The 26,414-nt window shown below is 43.7% G+C and overlaps 1 protein-coding gene across 3 annotated transcripts in view; it reads left to right on the top strand.

Annotated features, from left to right (window-relative positions):
• cd40 (CD40 molecule, TNF receptor superfamily member 5) overlaps window positions 1–26,414 on the top strand; it is a 58,451-nt gene that overhangs the window by 12,290 nt on the left and 19,747 nt on the right. For 2 of the 3 annotated variants that reach the window (XM_084313405.1, XM_084313404.1), the window contains exons 3-8: window positions 780–905; window positions 1,703–1,858; window positions 5,571–5,664; window positions 7,860–7,918; window positions 14,295–14,402; window positions 19,220–19,239. In XM_084313405.1, the coding sequence (XP_084169531.1) occupies window positions 780–905; window positions 1,703–1,858; window positions 5,571–5,664; window positions 7,860–7,918; window positions 14,295–14,402; window positions 19,220–19,239 (563 nt within the window). Of the gene's footprint in view, window positions 1–779; window positions 906–1,702; window positions 1,859–5,570; window positions 5,665–7,859; window positions 7,919–14,294; window positions 14,403–19,219; window positions 19,240–20,823; window positions 21,619–26,414 lie in introns of those variants that run through there. The other variant, XM_084313403.1, reaches the window with a different exon arrangement.

Genomic DNA, 26,414 nt, shown 5'->3' with positions numbered 1-26,414 from the left:
CTAATACAGAAGAGGTATTATTTAGAACATTACATCATATTTTTCTTGTTATTTATTTTGTCCAGTAAGACTTGAAAATATATATTATTTTGTCATAGGTCGATTTAGTTATTTTCTTGAGATTTGTCAGATAGATTACTTTAGGCATAATACAGCATGTTGAGTAACTTTGGTTATAGAGAGATATTATTTTGTTATATAAAATAATATAAACAATAATTTTATATCCATACAGAGGAGGTATACTTTAAATATATTATAATGATAAGGCATCTTTGAGTAAACTTTGATTAAGTATCTTGAGGCTGAAGGCAGAGTGTCCTCTTTAAAAAAAAATCACAATATGGTCACCCTTGAAGTCGCATTATAATTCACTTAATAAAATAATGACGAGTCAGCCTCCTAAAAAGACAAAAGTTAGTGACACGACTCACACCGCCGCCGCCAAAGTAAGGACTTTGCTCTGTATCGTCAATCAATGGTCAAATAAATATTTGATTAAGGAATATAATATGCCTTTTTGTATTATTTCTCTGTGTATCAGCAAAATGTATATATTTTTATGTTAGACATTAAGGGAAATTAAGATTCTCAGATTTTTTTACAAACCGCCGCTTATCAACTAACCGGTTAATCGGCAGGTGACGTATGTTGCTCAGTAGTTGCTGATGTCTGCTCAGGAGGTTTGAGTGTTTGCTCAGACCAAAAAATAATTAGAGGGAACATTATCTAATATGGTGTTGTATTCATGCTGTTCTGTTGTGTGTTTTGTTTGGCAGGCACCAGGATGCTGTCTGAGAACCTGAGCTGTCTGGACCCTCATTGCTCACCTTGTGAAGACAATGAGTATCAGGAGGCCTACACTGAAGACGTCAGGTGTAAAACACAACCGTACTGTGACCCAAGTGAGACATCTGTCTATCTGTCTGTCTGTCTGTCTGTCTGTCTGTCTGTCTGTCTGTCTGTCGGTCTGTCTCTGTTATTACTGTTCGTTTCAGATGTTTGATATTGCTTTTTTTTTTTGCCATTTATGCTAAAAATGGGTGTCGAAGTGTCCTTGATCAAGACACTTTAACCCCCTAACTGCTCCTGATGAGCAGGTTGGCGCCTTGCCGTGAATGTGAGGCATGAGTTAGAAAGCGATTTGGATAAAAGAGTTCTATCAATGCAGTCCATTTACCAGCTGAGGACCAACTCCCCGTCGTTTAGCATCAGCACTGGTACAGTAGAGAGAAATTGGGATGTAAACCGTGAATTATAGATCCACCTCCATAGACTGCTCTCAGGCTCAATGAGTTCAAGTTTCAAGTTTTGTTTTATTTGTCACATAATAAGGTACAGGTACATTACAGTGAAATGCTTGGTTCTGTATGAGCCTCCTGAGATTGTGCTTCATACAGTAAAAATAATAAAGACCAAACACTATACAAAATATACAATATACAAACTAAAGTACAAAATGCAAAAATTAAGTAGAAGAGGTACTGTAGTGCAAGTTTTTTTTTGTGGAATAAATAGATCAAATGTGGTATATTTACAGTACATCTTACAGTATGTTTACAGTACATCTTACAGTATGTTTACAGTATACAGAGCTAGCCTAGCATTTACTTTTGTTGTACTGTGTGTGTGTTTGCGTGTTGAATGGATAAGACTTCTTCGTGGACTAACGTGGTGAACCCGCTGTGTGCCCTTCTTGCAGACAAACACTTCGTCTACAGGAACACAGCAGAGAAGAGCAAGACCAGCCGGAGCCCATGCCTCTGTGAGCCGGGGCACCACTGTGCCAGCGCGGCAGAGTGCGTGAGGTGCGCCGCGCACTCCAGGTGTGGAGCGGGACTCCGGGTGCAGTCCAGAGGTAACGCACAACAAGTCAAGTCAAGTCAAGTCAGTTTTATTTGTATAGCGGCACATTTACAAATGACTAGCAGCCAAACCAAAGTGCTTCACATGATAAAAACACATACAATGCAATAAAAAATAAAATACACAAAAATTACAGAAAAAAGGTATAGTACAGTACATATAAGAAAACAAGGGCAAAGTGCAATATAAAAAGAGACAGGAAAATTGGATTAAAAAGTCCAGAGTGACTGCGGACGTCATGTGTAAAATGCTAGGCTAGCTCTGGTCAAAGGCCAGGGAGAAGAGGTGTGTTTTGAGCAATGATTTAAAAACCTCTAGGCCAGTGGTGCCCAACCAGTCGAGCGCTGATTTCAAGTAGACCGCGAGATTATTTTGGAAAACCCTTTAATCTAATTTGATTTGGAGGGGAGGACAAAAACGTTCGAGCAGTCCTGTGTATAACAGGCAGCCTGAGCCAATCGATACCGTCTACATTCCGTACATTCCGGACAGCGAGCTTCACCCATAGGGATGCAAATTGATGCCTTTGTCTTCATGGAGTGGCATGAGTGGGGGTCGGGGCCCATCACCTGGCAGGTGATAAACGTGGCTCTGAGACCAGCCTTGAGTCACTCAAGAAACTGCAAGATGAACGGAGCACCACCAGCAAAAAAGAGGTTAATTCAGAGGACGCTACCAGGACCAGCGCCAGGACCCTCCGACGAGCTGCCGCCGCCGGGGAGCAGCGGCAACGCAATCCGCTTGGTGCCGACGGCACCGTCGGTGTGCTTGGCAGGACTCGGCGCCGAGCTACCGGATAGCACCAGCGTCAGACCACCACAACGATGCACAAGAAACACCGCACGGATTTTACTCCAAAAACAGTCCTACGAAGAACGGAACTCCAGCAGATGAAGTCTTCACAACGGTCCACTTTTACGAAGCCCAGCACCAAGGCAAAAGCTGCAACGATTGCATCTTATCGTGTCAGTCACGTTCTCGCTAGAAAGAAAAAATCCTTCAAAGACGGCGACTGTGTAAAAGAGGCATTGACTGTGGCTGCCGATTCACTCTTTGGTGATTCCAAGTATCACACAGAGATTATGGATGCTGTTAAAGACCTCCAGCTGTCACGTAATACTGTGACCCGGCGCTGTGAGGAAATGTCCGAAGATGTTCACGAGCAACTCATGAGGGACATTAATACATGCGAGTGTTATTCCCTGCAGTTCGATGAATCGACTGATATGGTAGATGTGGCACAGCTATGTATTTACATTAGAATGGCCTTTGACGACATGAGCGCAAAAGAAGAGCTGCTCACCATATTGCCTCTTAAAGGACACACTAAAGGTGAAGACATCTTTCAAGCCTTCATGGAGTTCGCTAAGCAGAGCAAACTGCCCCTCCATAAACTCATCTCTATTACAACCGATGGTGCACCAGCCATGGTTGGCTGTAATAATGGGTTCGTCGGACTGTGCAAAAAAAAGCGACGCTTTCCCGGACTTCCTTAATTACCACTGCATAATTCACCAACAAGTGCTGTGTGGTAACATTTTAAATATGAAGGACGTTATGGATATCGCTATGAAGATTGTGTGCTCTGTCAGGGCAAGGAGCCTACAGAGGAGGCTATTTCGTGCACATATGGAGGAGACGGGGGCGGAGCACACAGACCTGCTGCTGCACACAGATGTAAGGTGGCTGAGCAGAGGTACATTTCTGGAGAGATTCAGCGAGTTGCTGCCTGAAATTAAAGAGTTTCTCAAGCTTGCTAAACATGCCGAATATACACATCTAGAGGACAACAACTGGCTTTTGAATTTGGCATTCATAACCGATGTCACTGGCATGCTGAATAACCTGAATTTAGAGCTAGGGATAAATGTGTAATAAACATGATCAGCTCAGTGAATGCTTTTAAGAGCAAGCTCACCATGTGGGCGAGAACGAGAAGGCTGCAACGCAGTGACCTGCGCAACTTTCCTCACATGCAAGCAGAACTTCAACGTCAGGGTGAGGACACCGCACAGTTTGATTGCACACATTATGAGGAGCAAGTTCAAAGCATCTTGTCAGAGTTTGATAAGCGCTTCACAGACTTTTCAACACTTGAACCTGTTGCAAGCTACATGTGTTTTCCATTTGGAACTGTAGATGTGGATGACATCACATCCAAAGTGGCCACACTGTTTAATCTGGACAGCCTTGCTGTGGAGAACGAGATCCTCACACTTCAAACTGACATTGAGATTAAAGCCAGGGCAACACAAGGGATGAAGGCAGAGTTCTGGGAGCTACTGCTGCCTGAGAAGTACCCCAACCTCAGGAGATGTGCCATGAACTTAACAGCATGTTTTGGATCAACCTACCTGTGTGAGTCTGCTTTCTCTCGCATGAAGATCATCAAGTCCAAGTACAGAACCACATTAACAGATGACCATCTTGTGGACTGCCTGGGGCTTGCAACCTGCTCCTACAACCCAGACTTTGAAAAACTAGCTTCCTCTTCCCAGTGCCAGCGTTCTCAGTAAGGTAGAGACATTTAATAAAAAAATAAAAATAAATAAAAAGATAAAGATAAAGGAGAACTATCAGTGACTGTTGACAGACCTTTTGTGGAATTGTCTTTTGATTGTATTCCACTTTGCAATGTGACAGCCCTGTTTACACATCATTCCTAATCCCTAATTGTACATATCATTTTTGTTTTGGTTGTATTGTTCCACTTTTGCTTTGGCAATGTAAACACATGTTTTCTCATGCCCATTGAACTGAGTGTGTGTGTGTTGTCAGTGTGTATGCAGAGTGTTAAATAAACTTGAGAAGTTACAGTTACAGTCTTGTCATTCTTGTAATTCCTACACTACACCGTTACAATGATATATAAAATATTATATTATATACCCATTCAATATGCACATGACAGAAAATATTATATGCCATATAATATTTTCTGTCATGTGCATATTGAATGGGTATTACTAATACTATTACTACTAATACTAGCCGATAGTAGGACAAATTTGGGCTGGTAGCTCTCGGCTAGGTGGCAAATTAAAAAGTAGATCTTGGTTCAAAAAAGGTTGGGCACCCCTGCCCTAAGCTCTGGGCAGATCTTTTACCATCTTATGTGGGGGGGGGAGGCTGTTCCAGAGCCGGGGGGCAGCAGTGAAGGCTCTATCTCCCCTAGTTTTAAGCCTGGTCCTAGGCACCTCCAGCAGCAGCTGGTCAGCAGGCCTTACAAGAGAGTCACACACACCCCCAGAGGTACCACACTAGAGAGACACACACCCAGAGGTAACACACAAGAGAGACACGCACCCAGAGGTAACACACAAGAGAGACACGCACACACCTTTCTGATTAGAGCACTAGAACACTAGAATACAAATACAACACTAGAACTCATTTGAACTTAATCTCGTTAGATACGTCCACAGATCCACAGCGTCACTCACCTCGCTCCCGTTCAGTCCCTCACTGGGGTTTTGAGATCGACTCACTTTCAGTTCAATCGACTACAAAATGTTAACAGAAAAATCGCTGTTTACCTGCCATTTTTAAATCATTCATTCTCATCACCGGCAGCTTTGTCAACACAGGACGACCTTTTCATGCCGATGGTTTCACTATTTGAATTTTGAATAAAAATCCACTTGTTGCTGGATTCACTGAATTGGGAAAATTAATTGATCGCAACAAATCTTTGTTTTTTTCAGGCGATCCCACCCACGACACGTTGTGTGAAGGATGCCCAGCTGGCACGTTCTCCACGGGGGAAACGGAGGCCGCAGCGTGTACAGAATGGACAGTGTGAGTAGTAGGGATGGGTACCGAATTCTGTACTTTTGAGGTACCGAACCGAAACACGTCGGTACTACCGAGTATCGAATCAAGTGAGATACCAAATTTTTTTTTTTTTACTTTTTTCTTTTCACGTCAACGTTCACACGCACAATATATGCTTACCTAGGATTTGACTTGATTCAACAACAAAGCAGTCGGAGCAATGGCAAGCCGAAAACTGTCGAAATTGTAGTTATTTGAAGTTTGGATTTTTTTTTACGACTGAGGTAGGTAAATTAAATTTCTTGAGACTAAAGTACCGAAAAAAGGTACCGTTGGGTACCGGTATCGATTCACAGGTACCGGTATCGGTTCAAATGTGAAAGGTACCCATCCCTAGTGAGTACGGAATGGACAGCGTGAGTACAGAATGGACAGCGTGAGTACAGAATGGACAGCGTGAGTACAGAATGGACAGTGTGAGTACAGAATGGACAGTGAGAGTACAGAATGGACAGTGTGAGTACAGAATGGACAGTGTGAGTACAGAATGGACAGCGTGAGTACAGAATGGACAACGTGAGTACAGAATGGACAGCGTGAGTACAGAATGGACAGCGTGAGTACAGAATGGACAGCGTGAGTACAGAATGGACAGTGTGAGTACAGAATGGACAGCGTGAGTACAGAATGGACAACGTGAGTACAGAATGGACAGCGTGAGTACAGAATGGACAGCGTGCGTACAGAATGGACAGCGTGAGTACAGAATGGACAGTGTGAGTACAGAATGGACAGTGAGAGTACAGAATGGACAGCGTGAGTACAGAATGGACAACGTGAGTACAGAATGGACAGCGTGAGTACAGAATGGACAGTGAGTACAGAATGGACAGCGTGAGTACAGAATCGACAGCGTGAGTACAGAATGGACAGCGTGAGTACAGAATGGACAGCGTGAGTACAGAATGGACAGCGTGAGTACAGAATGGACAGCGTGAGTACAGAATGGACAGCGTGAGTACAGAATAGACAGCGTGAGTACAGAATGGACAGCGTGAGTACGGAATGGACAGCGTGAGTACAGAATGGACAGCGTGAGTACAGAATGGACATCGTGAGTACAGAATGGACAGCGTGAGTACGGAATGGACAGCGTGAGTACGGAATGGACAGCGTGAGTACAGAATGGACAGCGTGAGTACAGAATGGACAGCGTGAGTACAGAATGGACAGCGTGAATACAGAATGGACAGCGTGAGTACAGAATGGACAGCGTGAGTACGGAATGGACAGCGTGAGTACAGAATGGACAGCGTGAGTACAGAATGGACAGCGTGAGTACAGAATGGACAGCGTGAGTGTCAGGAGTTCCCAGTCAGATTCCAGCTCCTCCCGGCCGGCAGCGTGTCGAAGTGTCCTTGATCAAGACACTTTAACCCCCTAACTGCTCCTGATGAGCAGGTTGGCGCCTTGCCGTGAATGTGAGGCATGAGTTAGAAAGCGATTTTGGATAAAAGAGTTATCAATGCAGTCCATTTACCAGCTGAGGACCAACTCCCGGTCGTTTAGCATCAGCACTGGTACAGTAGAGAGAAATTAGGAAGTAAACAGTGAATTATTGATCCACCTCCATAGACTGTTCTCAGGCTCAATGAGTTCAAGTTTCAAGTTTTGTTTTATTTGTCACATATAAGGTACATTACAGTGAAATGCTTGGTTCTGTATGAGCCTCCTGAGATTGTGCTTCATACAGTAAAAATAATAAAGACCAAACACTATACAAAATATACAATATACAAACTAAAGTACAAAATGCAAAAATTAAGTAAAAGAGGTACTGTAGTGCAAGTTTTTTTTTTTTTATAAATAGAACAAATATGGTTTAATGTTTAAATTATCAGAATTTGAATCTAAATATGGCTTAGGGGGTCAGGGTGGGGGACGAGACTGTTATTATCCTTTTTATATACACACATCTGTCTAGCACTATTACTCAGTAGTACTAATTAATGTATTTTATAACCAGTCTAATCACTTGTACATCGTATATTACTGTTGCACTTTACTGTTACATTTGCACTCTGGTTGGATGCCAAACGTCCTTCCGTTGTACTTGTGCTGCATGATGACAATACATTTTTAATCTAATCTAATCTAATCAGTTGCAAACTCAGAATACGGTACATCGTTTTAAAATGACTGTTAAATCACGTTTACAGTTGCGGTGATGGAGTCCAGATTGAAGCGAATGGAACGGCCACATCTGACATCACCTGTGGTGAGTAATGCACTCGTTAGCGAACTCAAGTCAATATTAGTCGAGAGACGCAGCCTTCAGCCTCGTGGCTTAGAAACCACGTCCTCTTCTGGCCTGTGTGGTCTTCACAGCTTTCACCTGTAAGAATGCATTGCATTGGTATTTAGTATTCGACGTACGTATATGCCTTGCAAACGAGGCATAATAACAAACGGGGCTCTTTTGCCTAGAAGTTCACTGTTCGAGAGCATTTTACTTTTTGAGAGACGCGGCCTTCAGCCTTGTGGCTTAGAAACCACTTCCTCTTCTGAAGCGGAGAGACATTGCAGAGGTGAGAGATGGTGCGTCTCACTGCAGAAAGTGAAATACGCGCCGGGCTGTGTGGTTTTCACAGCGGAAGAATGCAGTATTGAGTATTTAGTATTCTACGTACTACGTATGTCTGTGTATTGAATACACTGGGCGGTGGAGGCTAGGAAATGAATAGTGCTGTATATACTGTATATATATATATTTACCGCATATTAGGGGTGGGAATCACCAGTTTCATCATGATACGATATGATATCGATTCTTTGGACAACGATACGATATTTGCCGATATCACAAAGTCTCTCACGATACAATACGATACGATTAGATTCAGGTGCCTGCGATCGATATGAGATGATATCATATGCCCATTTAACACAATCGGTAACATTTAGATCAACAAAAAAAAGGTAATGAAAATATCATTTGACATTTGTATTTTTGAGCTCTTCCAGACATTTAAAGGAAAATCAATCTATTGTTTTTAATACAAATAGACCTCCTGTTCACTGTAAAGTGCCACGTTTTTATATATTGAGCTTTAAACTTTAAGCTAAATTTTTTGGAACTCAAAACTCACAACCTCCCTCTCCCAAACCGTTCCTACAACAATTTGTTGATGTTGCATGATCATGTATAGGCCTACATTTATTATGTATTATATTGTTTATGTTTAAATAACATTTAAACATCAAACTCCTCTGACCTCATCTTGTCTTTCCAAAGACGCGCGCACACACACACACACACAGAAAGGGAGAATGCTATGCTGTAACATCTACACACACGGAGCTACTGCTGTTGTTCTTGGGCAGATATGAGACTCGCCACAGGATTTTCAAAATAAGAGTATCGATATGAATCGATCTTATTACATCGCATCGATCCGATTCGATTGTTGATAATTACATCGATGTATCGATCTGGATCGATGTATCGTCCCACCCCTACCGCATATATATCCATATCTGTCTGAATATACCTGCATATAAACCTTCTAGGGATGCTCGATATTGGCTTTGTAGAGTTCTGTGTTCCTTCGCTCTCCATGTTCAATGTAGAGGGTTCTGTTTCTTTGTCACCATGGCTCATATCTTATCATATGTATTTATCCACACAAAGAACGCCTGATCCGTTTTGTTTCTTTTATGTGAATAGTTTATTTACAATAAGTGAACCAAACTTCTCCTCCATTACAAACAGCCCAAACATTCCCAGCTGTGACACACCCCTTTCACCCCTGTGCGCACTGACAGCTGACCGATGACAGCTGACAGCTAGATATACGTGCTCGGCTTCCCGCCACTGCGTCATGCCGTCATGTCTTTACGTACTGCAAGTACAAGAACAAAACACAAGACTTAGAATAGAGTTGCACCACATTTCCAATACAACACATGCCTATGAACGTCTAGGCTACTCACTACAAAACATATTAACAACCATAACATATGATCCCATTTTCAACATATGAGAACATATATCTCAACAGGCTTTTTTACCGATACTGTAACTGAGGGGTACAATTCCCTGACTGTATTGAATAAGTATGGTATCATTAAACCACTACTGCGTTATGTACATTACTACTGGCCATACAGTACACAGGTATATGAGATGAACACACCCACAATAACACGGCTTCACAAGAAATACTGTTTAGAAGAATATTTATTAGCAGCACGAAGATTATCTTACATTACTTATCAAGATTGAGAGTTGCGCTTGTAAGGCGAAGAATGTGCATGAATAGGTCAAGAGCGTAAGTCCATGGGCATATTACGCAGGAGATAATTAATACCACCTGTATCATAAGAATTATATATGGTACACTAGTAGATCAGCTGGAGATACTAAAGGGGTCCCTCCGGTTGTAAGCCAGCAGCGGAGAGGATTTGTCGGTAGCAGAAAGTCTGGGTCAACGAGGAATAAGGAGACTCCAGGTACAGGAGACAGTGCAATAATCCCTTGATCCGTAGACGAACAACAGCTATTCTCCGGTATGCAGTGCCGCATGGAGGAAAGCTAGCCAGCCTCAGAGTACTAGAGGCGGGCTCGACGGTGCTCCTCACAGGGTAAATCCCACACAATAGTGGGTGTAGACGATTCTCCGCTCCAACAGCTACAGGACCAAAGCAAATATAATCCAGCCGAAAAGGGCTCTGTAGTCGTCGGGTAGGTTATCCAGTGTACATATCCACACGGTTCTCGTCTAGGGCTCCTCGGATGACGGCACCAGGTTAGGCCGCCCAGCCTGGATAAGCACACTAGCTCGGTACGATGAAACGTTGGTAATGCTGGTCACTGTAGAACGGTAGCCGCACGATACACTATACATAATAGACTATTACTTAATAATAGAATAGGTCGAACTCGACGATACAGCGTTAAACTCTGACACTTCAGCTATCAATTCGCACGCGGTCTCAAGGCTCTATTTCGGGGCAAAACGGGCCCACTTCACAGCATGTTGTATCGTGGTGTGAGGTAGGGATGCACCGATATGAAAATTGGCCGCCGATACCGATACCGATTGTTCAACTAACACTATCGGCCGATACCGATACCGATACCGATATTTGTATATTTGTATATAAGTATTTGTACATTTTTTTTTTTTTTTTTTTTTTTTTTTTAATGAAACCACTGTATATTTGTATGTGTATGTTTGTATTTGTAGGCCTCTTTACTTACTTAAAAAAAGGAAACATCAAGAAATATGTTTATGGTATCACTATCTCTCTCCCAGTATCGTCTTGCGGCCTGCAGAGGGATACTATTTTCTCAACCAGAGCTTTCAACCAATGCAATGGAACCATTCTTGCGGCCTGCAGCGGGATACTATTCTCTCAACCAGAGCTTTCAACCAATGCAATGGAACCATTTTGATTGACAGTCGATTCGGCCAATTACGCCACACCGCTAGCACCCACCTCCTGCTGTCCTTACCACCAATCGGCAAGCGTTTATAAATGTTTCTACTTCCGGGCATGCCGCCATTGTTCTGTTTGCGAGAGCAGAACACACTTAACGTAGCTACGTTAGCTGCCCGGCCCGCCGACCGGCGCTCCACGCATGACCAAATGAGACATAATGATTTTACTGCAACAAATGTTATAATAAAACAAAGCCTTTCTATACATTTGTCTGGTTGAAAACTTTATTAACAGATTGCAGAATGTGTAGTTGGGTACGGAATGAGCAACGGAATGGAACCGAGCTATGAACGGACTAACGGAGTAATGCCTTGTTTACTGCTATCTTCGGGTAAATAATATGCTTGTTATTGAACGTGTAACACTTCATTTTAACAGCAGATACTTTCTTAAATGCCATCTTCCCGAGAGAGGGTGTTGACGGGGAGTTGTGTTATTAATAGCATTGAACAGCTAACCGAAAGCTAGCGTTAACTATTGTTAAAGGTTTAGCCATAACGTTACCTTGGCTATTCATAATGCAGCAATAATGGCTGCAGACCTGCAAGCAAAGTACAGCAAGTTGACAAAGGAGTATTCCAACGCAAATCACATTTTCACCAGTAACGTTACTGTCTTGCATCTCCCGGTAGCTAATGAACGGACTCGGAGTAATGCCTTGCTGCTATGGGTAATAATAATATGCTGATGTTATTGTCCGTGTAACACTAACTATATAACGCTAATGCCACAAAACGAATGCCTTGTTAATAATAAGTAGTTACTTTGATGCAGTAGCTTGTGTGTGTGTGTGGGGGACGGCGGGCGTTGTGCAGGTAGGTCGCGAGTGAACTTTTTTTTTTTTGCCTTTTGACGCTACACAAATTGATGGGTATTTATCGGTGACTGCTATCGGCACATTTGAGCTTATAGGCCGATAGCAGTCAACAAGGCACTTATCGGCCGATACCGATACCCGACCGATATATCGGTGCACCCCTAGTGTGAGGCTTCAACTTATTGGGTAACTAACTGCTGTATCCACCTGCGACGTATTTATACGTAAGGTGAACAATCTAGTACCAGCCTTATTTCTGTCTCGTATTCTTGCGCAGAACCGGGCATGTCCAGACATGTCTTAGCGGTGACTTTGAACTAGACATTGGGGGGTATGGCCGTGGCGCCTAGGGGATTGCTGTCCAATAGGAGAATGAATATTATGGTCTGGCCTGTACTAGGTAAAGGGATATTCCGTGTATATGTACAAAGAATATACAAGGGATATCAGACGATATACAAATACTATACAATATATCTCAAGTAATAAATATATATATTCGGTTTAATCTGACCCTTTGTAACAGATACCGATATACCGATATTGTCCAACTCTTAATTTCCGATACCGATATCAACCGATATCAACCGATACCGATATATGCAGGGTTTCACCCCCAAAAAATGGAATAATTTCAGGTAATTAACATTACATATCTCTTGTTGTGGAATTAACACAACATTATGCATACTTTGACAATAAATAAAATGAATTTGTTCTTACTTGCTTGCCTGGGTAAATAAAGGTTATAGAAATGTACATATCCCTTACCTACTCTTACTAGTTACACTGCCAGTATGACTTACTACCATAGTGTCTTTACACCTGTATCACTGTACATATTAATACTACAACTCTGTCCATACATCTGATTAGCACTGTTACTCAGTAGCACTCATTTATATATTTTATACCCAGTTTAATCACCTGTACATTGTATATTGCCGTTGCACTTTACTGTTACATTTGCACTCTGGTTGGAAATACAGAGACGATGGAGATGCTGGTTGAAAAGTGAATGTATTTACACAGTATATCTTATGGTATATCTTACAGTATATTTACAGTACATCTTACAGTATATCTTACAGTAAATCCTATTGTATATCTTACAGCATATTTACAGTATATTTACACTACATCTTACAGTATATTTCCAGTACATCTTACAGTATATTTACACTACATCTTACAGTATATCTTACAGTACATCTTATAGTATATTTACAGTATATCTTACAGTATATTTACAGTACATATTACAGTATATTTACAGTACATATTACAGTATATTTACAGTACATCTTACAGTATATTTACAGTACATCTTACAGTATATTTACAGTATATCTTACAGTATATTTACAGTATATTTACAGTACATCTTGCAGTATATTTACAGTACATCTTGCAGTATATTTACAGTATATTTACAGTACATATTACAGTATATTTACAGTACATCTTACAGTATATTTACAGTACAGCTTACAGTATATTTACAGTACATCTTACAGTATATTTACAGTATATTTACAGTACAGCTTACAGTACAGCTTACAGTATATTTACAGTACATCTTATAGTATATTTACAGTACATCTTACAGTATATTTACAGTATATTTACAGTACAGCTTACAGTATATTTACAGTATATTTACAGTACAGCTTACAGTATATTTACAGTACAGCTTACAGTATATTTACAGTACATCTTACAGTATATTTACAGTATATTTACAGTACATCTTGCAGTATATCTTACAGTACATCTTACAGTATATTTACAGTATATCTTACAGTATATTCACAGTACATCTTGCAGTATATCTTACAGTACATCTTACAGTATATTTACAGTATATCTTACAGTATATTTACAGTATATTTACAGTACAGCTTACAGTATATTTACAGTACATCTTACAGTATATTTACAGTATATTTACAGTATATCTTACAGTATATTTACAGTACAGCTTACAGTATATTTACAGTATATTTACAGTACAGCTTACAGTATATTTACAGTATATTTACAGTATATCTTACAGTATATTTACAGTATATCTTACAGTATATCTTACAGTATATTTACAGTATATTTACAGTACATCTTGCAGTATATCTTACAGTACATCTTGCAGTATATCTTACAGTACATCTTACAGTATATTTACAGTATATTCACAGTACATCTTGCAGTATATTTACAGTATATTTGCAGTATATTTACAGTATTCACAGTACATCTTGCAGTATATTTACACTACATATTACAGTATATTTACAGTATATTTACAGTATATTCACACCATCTCACCCTTCAGGAGAGCAGAGGGCTGAACCTGGAGGCCGACACAAGGGGACGCTGATCCTGCTGCTGATCTGCCTGCTGCTCCTCACCCTGTTCGGGATCACGTTCTGTAAATTCAGAGGTACAGAACAAATACTCCCTTTTATACCCAATGTAAAGCGACCTTGGGTTTTATGTAAGGCGCTATACAAAACTAAGTTATTAATTATACCAATATTTAAAGGTAGAATCTGTAATGTTGTCAAACAGCGACCTCTGGTGTCTGTACTTCCCCTGGAAGCTGCCTCCGAACGGACCAAACTTTTCCCCGAATCCTGTCGGCAAACAAGCTATAGAACGTCCCGGTCATGTATTGTAGTAAATTCTTCAGGCAAAGCCGCTGCAGTGGCTTAAACGAGGAAATATTGTGCACTTCACACGTTTCTATAATTGTTTAGTTGAAACCGGAAAGCCTGTAGCCTGTACTTCCCCGTTTAGACATTTTAGGAGGCATATCTTTACCAGCCTAGTTTTTGTCTGACGTGAGGGTTGGCTTTACAGGGGGGGGGGGGGTGGGGTGGCTGGGGTTTGCTACTGCTCGCCACACCTCAGGCTCTGCCCAGAGAGGCCTGGATGAATCCACAGTATAATGAGTTACTTAACTCAAACACACACATCAGAACCAGACCCAAAAAAAAGTAAACAAAGTGAAATACCAAGAGGGGCTCTTTTGCCTAGAGGTCACTGTTTGACTGCATCACGGATTCTGCCTTTAAAGCTGCATGAGGGTAAAGATAAACCCCCAGATTTAGCCTATTGCTGTTGTTGGTCGAAAAATGTCATATCTCCAGTTTTCATGACCCTAAAGATCATTATAATAATAATAATAATAATAATAATAATAATAATAATAATAATAATAATAATAATAATAATAATAATAATAATAATAATAATAATAATAATAATAATAATAATAATAGCTTAGATTTATATATAGCGCCTTTCAAGAAACCCAAGGACGCTTTACAAGGCAACAAATAAAACACATAAGGTGTAACTGCAGCTATGGTTAACAGTTGGTTAATATAGTTATTCGCTTACAATTGTATATGTTTATCTGTGCATATTAATAATAATACACATGATTGTATTTCATTGTATTTCATATGGGTTTATAATATAGATAATATGAGTGGCGCATGATTTCTCTTTGTTTGTGCAATTATTTTAGTCTCACAAGACTTGGTTCCACTTAATATCCGGTGACGTGTTTCCGCCTTTTTCTTTGAGTCCCGACATGACGTGAGGGATGGCTGTATTGACTTTGCTGTCAATTCTAGCAAGTAAAAGATAGTTGTCTACAAGACAACCTAACAAGACAATCTGAACAGGACAAAGACGAAAGACACAACACCAGAACGTATCGATCAATGTTCTCTTGTACTGACACGCAGCCAATAAGATTTTACGGTTTGGATGGAGAATGAACAAGCTTCATTAAAATCAGATAAGGTCAGATAGGTACTGGGGGGCGTGGAGGAGGTGTAGGGGTGGCGGAGGTCAGATAGGTACTGGGGGGCGTGGAGGAGGTGTAGGGGTGGAGGAGGTCAGGTAGGTACTGGGGGGCATGGAGGAGGTGTAGGGGGGGAGGAGGTCAGGTAGGTACTGGGGGGCGTGGAGGAGGTGTAGGGGGGGAGGAGGTCAGATAGGTACTGGGGGGCGTGGAGGAGGTGTAGGAGGGGAGGAGGTCAGGTAGGTACTGGGGGGGTGGAGGAGGTGTAGGGGTGGAGGAGGTCAGGTAGGTACTGGGGGGCGTGGAGGAGGTGTAGGGGTGGAGGAGGTCAGGTAGGTACTGGGGGGCATGGAGGAGGTGTAGGGGTGGAGGAGGTCAGGTAGGTACTGGGGGGGCATGGAGGAGGTGTAGGGGTGGAGGAGGTCAGGTAGGTACTGGGGGGCATGGAGGAGGTGTAGGGGTGGAGGAGGTCAGGTAGGTACTGGGGGGGCATGGAGGAGGTGTAGGGGTGGAGGAGGTCAGGTAGGTACTGGGGGGCGTGGAGGAGGTGGAGGGGGGGAGGAGGTCAGATAGGTACTGGGGGGCGTGGAGGAGGTGTAGGGGGTGGAGGAGGTCAGATAGGTACTGGGGGGCGTGGAGGAGGTGGAGGGGGGGAGGAGGTCAGATAGGTACTGGGGGGCGTGGAGGAGGTGTAGGAGGGGAGGAGGTCAGATAGGTACTGGGGGGGCATGGAGGAGGTGTAGGGGTGGTGGAGGTCAGATAGGTACTGGGGGGCGTGGAGGAGGTCAGATAGGTACTGGGGGGCGTGGAGGAGGTGTAGGGGGGGAGGAGGTCAGATAGGTACTGGGGGGCGTGGAGGAGGTGTAGGGGGGGAGGAGGTCAGATAGGTACTGGGGGGCGTGGAGGAGGTGTAGGGGGGGAGGAGGTCAGATAGGTACTGGGGGCGTGGAGGAGGTGTAGGGGGGGGAGGAGGTCAGATAGGTACTGGGGGCATGGAGGAGGTGTAGGGGTGGAGGAGGTCAGATAGGTACTGGGGGCATGGAGGAGGTGTAGGGGTGGAGGAGGTCAGATAGGTACTGGGGGGCGTGGAGGAGGTGTAGGGGGGGAGGAGGTCAGATAGGTACTGGGGGGCATGGAGGAGGTGTAGGGGTGGAGGAGGTCAGGTAGGTACTGGGGGGCATGGAGGAGGTGGAGGGGTGGCGGAGGTCAGATAGGTACTGGGGGGCGTGGAGGGGTGGAGGAGGTCAGATAGGTACTGGGGGCATGGAGGAGGTGTAGGAGTGGAGGAGGTCAGATAGGTACTGGGGGGCGTGGAGGAGGTGTAGGGGTGGAGGAGGTCAGATAGGTACTGGGGGGCGTGGAGGAGGTGTAGGGGTGGAGGAGGTCAGATAGGTACTGGGGGGCGTGGAGGAGGTGTAGGGGTGGAGGAGGTCAGGTAGGTACTGGGGGGCGTGGAGGAGGTGTAGGGGTGGAGGAGGTCAGATAGGTACTGGGGGGCGTGGAGGAGGTGTAGGGGTGGAGGAGGTCAGATAGGTACTGGGGGGCGTGGAGGAGGTGTAGGAGGGGAGGAGGTCAGATAGGTACTGGGGGGCGTGGAGGAGGTGTAGGGGTGGAGGAGGTCAGGTAGGTACTTGGGGGGCATGGAGGAGGTGTAGGAGTGGTGGAGGTCAGGTAGGTACTTGGGGGGCATGGAGGAGGTGTAGGAGTGGTGGAGGTCAGGTAGGTACTTGGGGGGCATGGAGGAGGTGTAGGAGTGGTGGAGGTCAGATAGGTACTGGGGGGCGTGGAGGAGGTGTAGGGGTGGAGGAGGTCAGAGAGGTACTGGGGGGCGTGGAGGAGGTGTAGGGGGGGAGGAGGTCAGGTAGGTACTGGGGGGCGTGGAGGAGGTGTAGGGGTGGAGGAGGTCAGGTAGGTACTGGGGGGCGTGGAGGAGGTGTAGGGGTGGAGGAGGTCAGGTAGGTACTGGGGGGCGTGGAGGAGGTGTAGGGGTGGAGGAGGTCAGATAGGTACTGGGGGGGCGTGGAGGAGGTGGAGGAGGTGGAGGAGGTCAGATAGGTACTGGGGGGGCGTGGAGGAGGTGTAGGGGTGGAGGAGGTCAGATAGGTACTGGGGGGGCGTGGAGGAGGTGGAGGAGGTGGAGGAGGTCAGATAGGTACTGGGGGGGCGTGGAGGAGGTGTAGGGGTGGAGGAGGTCAGATAGGTACTGGGGGGCGTGGAGGAGGTGGAGGAGGTGGAGGAGGTCAGATAGGTACTGGGGGGGCGTGGAGGAGGTGTAGGGGTGGAGGAGGTCAGATAGGTACTGGGGGGCGTGGAGGAGGTGTAGGGGTGGAGGAGGTCAGGTAGGTACTGGGGGGCGTGGAGGAGGTGTAGGGGTGGAGGAGGTCAGATAGGTACTGGGGGGCGTGGAGGAGGTGTAGGTAAGGATGAGGATCTTATATGATATACTTGACCGTATCATAAAAACCCATGTAGGACTTCATAAATACATTCTGACAATGAGGTTGGTTTTTCTTAATTCCTGAAAAGTATTTTTTTTTTTTTTTTCACAGTTTTTCTTTATTTTCCCTTTTCAACATGAAACAAGACAATACAATACAATAACAATACTAATAAACAAGACATCACAGGACAATAACAGTAATAATAATAATAATAATAATAATAATAATAATAATAACGACAATGACAAGACCATCAGTTAAATCAGAATAATGAAAAATAAAATAGTCATGTATAAATTAAATATATAAATTAATAGGAATATATATATATATATACATATACATACACACATACATATATATACATATATACATGCATATACCCACATGTATGTGTACCATAAGGCGAGATTACTTGAGCACCCGTCATCTCCAGTATCGACAACCAAGGTCCCTACCCCGTGAGGACCCCAAATCCGGCGCCCCAGCGAGCCAGAGCATCATGCCTCTTTAACACTCCGACTCACCAAGACCTCGAATCAGGGGCCCCCACCAGTCCGAGACCGCGTCTTGTTTGCTTTTCTCATATTTTTATATTCAGAGTTAATGATATTGTTTACACTGTTAATTTTTTCTCATACGTATTTTTAAATAAACAATAATAAATAATAACAACAATGACAACAACAACATCATTGTTATACAACAGACAGGCCTCTTACGCGTCTGTTGTACAACTTCTTCCACTAGGGAAACCCACCTCCAAAAAATACACAACCGGGGATAGACATCCCAAGACCCCCGGCCCCCACCCCTCCCCCAACCAAACAGCAAAACCACCAAAAGTATTTTTGAGAGACATGATTTTCACCATACAGGGGTGATCCAGTAGATCATACAGGGTGATCCAGTAGATCATACAATGGTGATCCAGTAGATCATACAGGGTGATCCAGTAGATTGAAGAGACTTTAACTCTTGTTTGTGTTCATGTCGTTTCAGGGAGTGCAGGAAAGCTGAAGGTAAGCTGCATTGTTTTGTCCTGCTGTGTTTCATTAGGATCCCATTAGCTGTCAGATTAATGACCGCTAGTCCTCCTGGGGTCCTCACAAGAAAATAATATAACAGAATACAAATACAGAATGTAATTAATAATACAATTAAAATAATTACATAAAAAAAATGGAAAGGCATAAAGGAAATCAAAAATGAATATTCAACATTGACATACAATGAATGGTTGTATTCATTCACACACGACTAATATCTAAAAGGGTAACTGAAATTGATAAAAAGTAATAAAGATAAAAAAAAATAATCGTCACTTTTTAATATATATTTAAAAACAATACTTGCCTTGTGGAGACTGGTAGCTTGTTCCAGTTGAATATGGCTCTACAGAGCACTGTGGATGTCAAATTATGAATCCTTGGATTCTGTGACGATACCTGAATATAACTCCGCAGACTCTGTACTGAATGATCGTCACGGTTACGCTAACGGTTGTATTTGAAACCGCCTGCAAGGAATTCCGACTGTAACCATGTTTTTTCAGTTATTGTACTTTTGCGGATTGTTTGGAATGAGGACCGCGTAGACTCAATCACGTACAATAATGTGGAATAAGCGTATAACTTAGCTGGTGTTGAGTCTACGGCGTCCTCATTCCAGCAGTGAGAACCGTGCAGACTCAACCACTAAATTGCGCGCTTTGCTCTGCGTGGTCGTACGTGGTTCAGTCTACACAGTCCTCATTCGGAACACTCTAACGTTTGACATGGTGCACCTTTTAAAATTTTGTATTTGTAGTACTTTAATATCTTAATATATTCATATTAAATATATATTTAGTTACGCTGCTGGCCAGTACGACTGTATCACTACTGTACATATTAATACTACAACTCTGTACATACATCTGATTAGCACTATTACTCAGTAGTACTAATTTATATATTTTATACCCAGTTTAATCACCTGTACTGTTGCACTTTACTGCTACATTTGCACTCTGGTTGGATGCCAGATTTATTTTCGTTGTACTGTACTTGTGATGCATCATGATGACAATACATTTGAAACTAATATAATCCAATCTAATCTAAAAGTAAAAAGGCGTCAAGAGACAAAAGACGGAGGGGAGCAGTAGCTGTATAATGACACTACACTTGAATCTAATCTAACGTATACCGGTATATATTTGTTAGGGATGCTCGATATTGGCTTTTTTACCGATACCGATATACCGATATTGTCCAACTCTTAATTTCCGATACCGATATCAACCGATACCGATATATGCAGGGTTTCCCCCCCAAAAAAGTGAATAATTTCAGGTCATTAACATTACATATCTCTTGTTGTGGAATTAACACAACATTATGCATACTTTTGACAATAAATAAAATCAGAATCTGTTCTTACTTGCTTGCCTGGGTAAATAAAGGTTATAGAAATGTAAAAAGAAAAGAAATATATATATATTTTTTTTTTTGAAAACCGATACCGATATTTTCCGATATCAAATTTGAATGCCAATATCGGCCGATAATATCGGTAAGCCGATAATATCTGACATCCCTAATATTTGTAATGTTTCTCTGCAGGGCTGTATGGAGCCGTGCCTGCCAGGGAAGGCAGAGGTAGCGATGGACAGCGTAGTCCTGCCAGCTGACAACCACGTGCTAATCACCGAGATAGTTTCAAGTTTCTTTAATAGTTGTCATACAGAAGTACAGAATACTTTTGTACAAAATGCTTCTTACTGTTGCGCGTTAGAGGAATACCGCTCCTTACCGGAGGAGAACGAGCTGAAGGAGGACCTGAGGGAGTCCGGACGCTCTCTCCTCACGTCCAACGGGAACCTGGTGGCCCAGGAAGACGGCAAGAGAGAAGCCCTCTCTCAACAAGAGTCGCAAATGAACTCGTTCTGAAGTCATAAAGTGCCGGCAGGTTTTGAACAGACCAAACGTAACTGCAGTCATCGTCGCTCTGTAAACGGACTGTTGTTGTGGCTACGTGTAGGCTGTCAAAAAGAGCCGCGAGGGGCTAAACTGAGGAGTATAAACACTGTGACGTATCGTAAAATAACTCCAGAATATGCGTTTATTTCATTTTTATTTATTCGTACGTGGAATTGTTACAGTCCAACAGTGTTTTCAATGCATATAGTTCACGATGATGCACCAGAATTCCATGGCCGAAAGGAACAGGAAGAAGAAAACTCTTATTGTACCGGCCCCTACACACATACAGTGCACTGATAGACTGTTCATAGTGCAATGTTTATCAAACCAAACAAAATGTACATACTTATTTTGCAGAAATGAAAACATCAACACAATTAAATTAACATAAATAAGTCAATTGTGTGTATCTATCAGTTAATTGCATATTTACTGAGGTTCATTCATTTATACACACACATTTATCTATATATTTATAGTACACTGTTCTATTGTATCATGTATTATTTTATATTATACTTCTAAATACTATACTATTATACTATATATTATTTTATTATACTATTACTAATATAGTTTAAACAATTTATTTTCACTTGATGAAACACACGTAAATACATAAACTGGTACCAGCGCTGTTGCGATATTGCGCTATTGAGATATTTTGCACTTGCGGTCAATAGAAAATATACACTCCCTGAGCTCACCCCCTCTCTCCTGAGCTCACCCCCTCTCTCCTGAGCTCACCCCCTCTCTCCTGAGCTCTCTCCTGAGCTCACCCCCTCTCTCCTGAGCTCACCCCCTCTCTCCTGAGCTCACCCCCTCTCTCTTGAACTCACCCTCTCTCTCCTGAGCTCACCCCCTCTCTCCTGAGCTCACACCCTCTCTCCTGAGCTCACCCCCTCTCCCCTGAGCTCACCCCCTCTCCCCTGAGCTCACCCCCTCTCTCCTGAGCTCACCCCCTCTCTCCTGAGCTCACCCCCTCTCTCTTGAACTCACCCCCTCTCCCCTGAGCTCACCCCCTCTCTCCTAAGCTCACCCCCTCTCCCCTGAGCTCACCTCCTCTCTCCTGAGCTCACCTCCTCTCTCCTGAGCTCACCCCCTCTCTCCTGAGCTCACCCCCTCTCTCCTGAGCTCATCCCCTCTCTCCTAAGTTCACCCCCTCTCTCCTGAGCTCACCCCCTCTCTCCTGAGCTCACCCCCTCTCTCCTGAGCTCACCCCCTCTCCCCTGAGCTCACCCCCTCTCTCCTAAGCTCACCCCCTCTCTCCTGAGCTCACCCCCTCTCTCCTGAGCTCACCCCCTCTGTCCTGAGCTCACCCCCTCTCCCCTGAGCTCACCCCCTCTCTCCTGAGCTCACCCCCTCTCTCCTGAGCTCACCCCCTCTCTCCTGAGCTCACCCCCTCTCCCTTGAGCTCACCCCCTCTCTCCTAAGCTCACTCCCTCTCCCCTGAGCTCACCTCCTCTCTCCTAAGCTCACCCCCTCTCCCCTGAGCTCACCTCCTCTCTCCTGAGCTCACCCCCTCTCCCCTGAGCTCACCTCCTCTCTCCTGAGCTCACCCCCTCTCCCCTGAGCTCTCTCACTCTGTAAATGGCAACACAAGTGAAAAGTTAATGAAATCCCATATGAACACTACCATTGCTGCCAAAGTGAACACGCCCACCACCTAAAGTGACAGTAACTAACAATACAACACCATGAACCATAGAGAATACTGAAACGTACCTATGATAAGTGAGATCGTGTTACCACTGTGCCTGTGCTTTAGACATGTGTTTACTGTTACAGAATACTGTATAGAAAATGTGTGTGACATGCATAGATGATTATTGATTATTATATCAATGATCATTCCTCTTCTAAAAAGGAAAATGTCGGGCGGTCAGGTGGCGTAGCGGAGATTGCGTTCGTCACCAACACCGGAGCCGCTGGATTCGCCTGTTCGAATCCAGCTCACAGCTCCGGGGTTGCCACCAGCTTGGCTGGCCGTTCACACTAATACAATTGGCTGTATTAGAGGGTGGGAGAAGCTGGCGGGGTGGGTCCGGGTCGTTGTAAACAGCGACTCCTACAGTTCGGTCGGGGCGCCTGCTCAGCGAGGATAGGATCTAAGGGGGGTAGTGTGATCCTTCCACACGTTACACCCTCTCAGTGAGAGTCCGCGCTGCCAGGTGAAAAGAAGCGGTTGATTGGCTGGACGTGTGTCGGAGGAAGCACGTGATAGCCTCCACTCTCCCAGACCGACTGTGGGGGGTAAGTGCGCAGCGACCAGGAAGGGGATTGCGAATTGGCATAACGACTAACATTGGGATGGGAGAAAATCGGAGGAAAAGGGAGGGGGGAAAAGATTTAAAAAAAAAAAAACTCTTGTTGAACAGTAAGTAACTTGACACAATATCATTAAGTAGCTCTGTACTTTTTGTTATTGTTTTGTTTTTTGATGTACAGTATTGTGTTTATATGGGTGTGTAGTTAGAAGATGCAGAGCGTAGGGGTCTTGAGGGTGTGTAGTTAGAAGATGCAGAGCGTAGGGGTCTTGAGGGTGTGTAGTTAGAAGATGCAGAGTGTAGGGGTCTTGAGGGTGTGTAGTTAGAAGATGCAGAGTGTAGGGGTCTTGAGGGTGTGTAGTTAGAAGATGCAGAGTGTAGGGGTATTGAGGGTGTGTAGTTAGAAGATGCAGAGTGTAGGGGTCTTGAGGGTGTGTAGTTAGAAGATGCAGAGTGTAGGGGTATTGAGGGTGTGTAGTTAGAAGATGCAGAGTGTAGGGGTCTTGAGGGTGTGTAGTTAGAAGATGTAGGGGTCTTGAGGGTGTGTAGTTAGAAGATGTAGGGGTCTTGAGGGTGTGTAGTTAGAAGATGTAGGGGTCTTGAGGGTGTGTAGTTAGAAGATGCAGAGCGTAGGGGTCTTGAGGGTGTGTAGTTAGAAGATGCAGAGCGTAGGGGTCTTGAGGGTGTGTAGTTAGAAGATGCAGAGTGTAGGGGTCTTGAGGGTGTGTAGTTAGAAGATGTAGAGTGTAGGGGTCTTGAGGGTGTGTAGTTAGAGGATGCAGAGTGTAGGGGTCTTGAGGGTGTGTAGTTAGAAGATGCAGAGTGTAGGGGTCTTGAGGGTGTGTAGTTAGAGGATGTAGAACGGAGGGGTCTTGATGGTGTGTAGTTAGAAGATGCAGAGCGTAGGGGTCTTGAGGGCGTGTAGTTAGAAGATGCAGAGTGTAGGGGTCTTGAGGGTGTGTAGTTAGAAGATGCAGAGCGTAGGGGTCTTGAGGGCGTGTAGTTAGAAGATGCAGAGCGTAGGGGTCTTGAGGGTGTGTAGTTAGAAGATGCAGAGTGTAGGGGTCTTGGGGGTGTGTAGTTAGAAGATGCAGAGTGTAGGGGTCTTGAGGGTGTGTAGTTAGAGGATGTAGAATGGAGGGGTCTTGATGGTGTGTAGTTAGAAGATGCAGAGTGTAGGGGTCTTGAGGGTGTGAAATTAGAAGATGCAGAGCGTAGGGGTCTTGAGGGTGTGTAGTTAGAAGATGCAGAGCGTAGGGGTCTTGATGGTGTGTAGTTAGAAGATGCAGAGCGTAGGGGTCTTGAGGGTGTGTAGTTAGAAGATGCAGAGGGTAGGGGTCTTGAGGGTGTGTAGTTAAAAGATGCAGAGCGGAGGGGTCTTGAGGGTGTGTAGTTAGAAGATGTAGGGGTCTTGAGGGTGTGTAATTAGAAGATGCAGAGCGTAGGGGTCTTGAAGGTGTGTAGTTAGAAGATGCAGAGCGTAGGGGTCTGGCATCCTGACTGGCAATATCACCTCCTGGTTTGGGAATAGCACCGCACAAGACCGTAGCAGACTACAGAGAGTGGCCCGTTCAGCCGAACGCACAATTGGAGGGGGGCTTCCTACTCTCCAGAACATTTACAACAAGCGGTGCAGGGGTAAGGCTAAGAGAATTATCAAAGACTCCAGCCACCCAAACAACTGCCTCTTTGAACTGCTGCGGTCAGGCAAGCGATACCGGAGTCTCATGGCAAGCACAGAAAGACTCAGAAGAAGCTTCTATCCCCAGGCCATCAGGATGCTCAATGAACAATAACACTATGTAACAACCATCAAATGCACTCACAGCACACACATCCACACGCACACACTCACTTTAAATAAACAACTCACTGCAGCACCCACTCTACACACTTTAGAACACCTAAACACACTTTATATTTATTGGTAAAGAATTTGCACTACAACCCATACCTCATTACACCTTACTGTAAATTGTACCTAAATTGTACCTCATCCCATTTCTGCTTTGCACTATATAGTATATTGTATGGTAACTCAGTTACTTCTACTTTGCATTGAACATTGTACATATGTACATACTGAACACTTGTGCCTACGTACGTGACTTCTATTTTATACTTGCTATACTTATTTTATTATACTTAACTATTTTTGTCTAGCACAGTTTCTGGAGCATAACAGAAAGAATCATTTTGTATAAAAGTATTCTGTACTTCTGTATGACAACTAATAAAGAAACTTGAGAAACTTGAGGGTGTGTAGTTAGAGAATACACACTTGACATCGTACTTTCTGCTACTTTGCCCCATTTTGAGGAATTTACATTTTGTGATTTCCAAATAAGGATATCTGTGGCATCAGGAGTTGTCCACAGTATATTCTTGACAATATCACGTTTGCATAAAGTCATGTAACGTCAAGAAATCATGTTGGGTTTTTTGACAGGTGTATTTATTTTTCTATTTCTATTGTATTTAAAGATTATGCAATGAAATGACTCATAATGTAATTAAAGTGCAAGAGCTGTCCCCGACTAAAGAAATCAGTCGACCAATAGTCATAGGGTTTGATTGATTGAAATTTGTATTAACAGATTGCAGAATGGGTACAATACAGTAGGGCATACCACATTGTTGTGGCATAATTGCTAAACGTGTTTAGTCCCTTGTTTGAGCCGAATCTGGGTTTAACATGATTTGTTGAGCTCCCTCTGGTGTAGTGGTTGTGGTATTCACTGACCTTTGGGAAGTATCTTGACATATACATGGGTACCTTAGTGGTGTAGTGTATCTTGTAGACCAGGCCCATTGCAAGTTGCTGTACTCTGTCGTCTACTCTAAGCCATCCTAGGTTGTCAAAGTGTGCAGGGGTGAGGTGGGTTCTAGGGGTAAGGTCAAGTAGTAGTTTGACCAGTTTGTTTTGTGATGTTTGTAATCTTGTTTTTAGCGCCTTTGAGGTGC

Source organism: Notolepis coatsorum (genome assembly GCF_963971535.1).
Source record: "Notolepis coatsorum genome assembly, chromosome: 4".
Classification (NCBI taxonomy): Eukaryota; Metazoa; Chordata; class Actinopteri; order Aulopiformes; family Paralepididae; genus Notolepis; species Notolepis coatsorum.
Note: the sequence above shows the minus strand (reverse complement) of the source record. Positions and strands in the feature narration are given on the sequence as shown.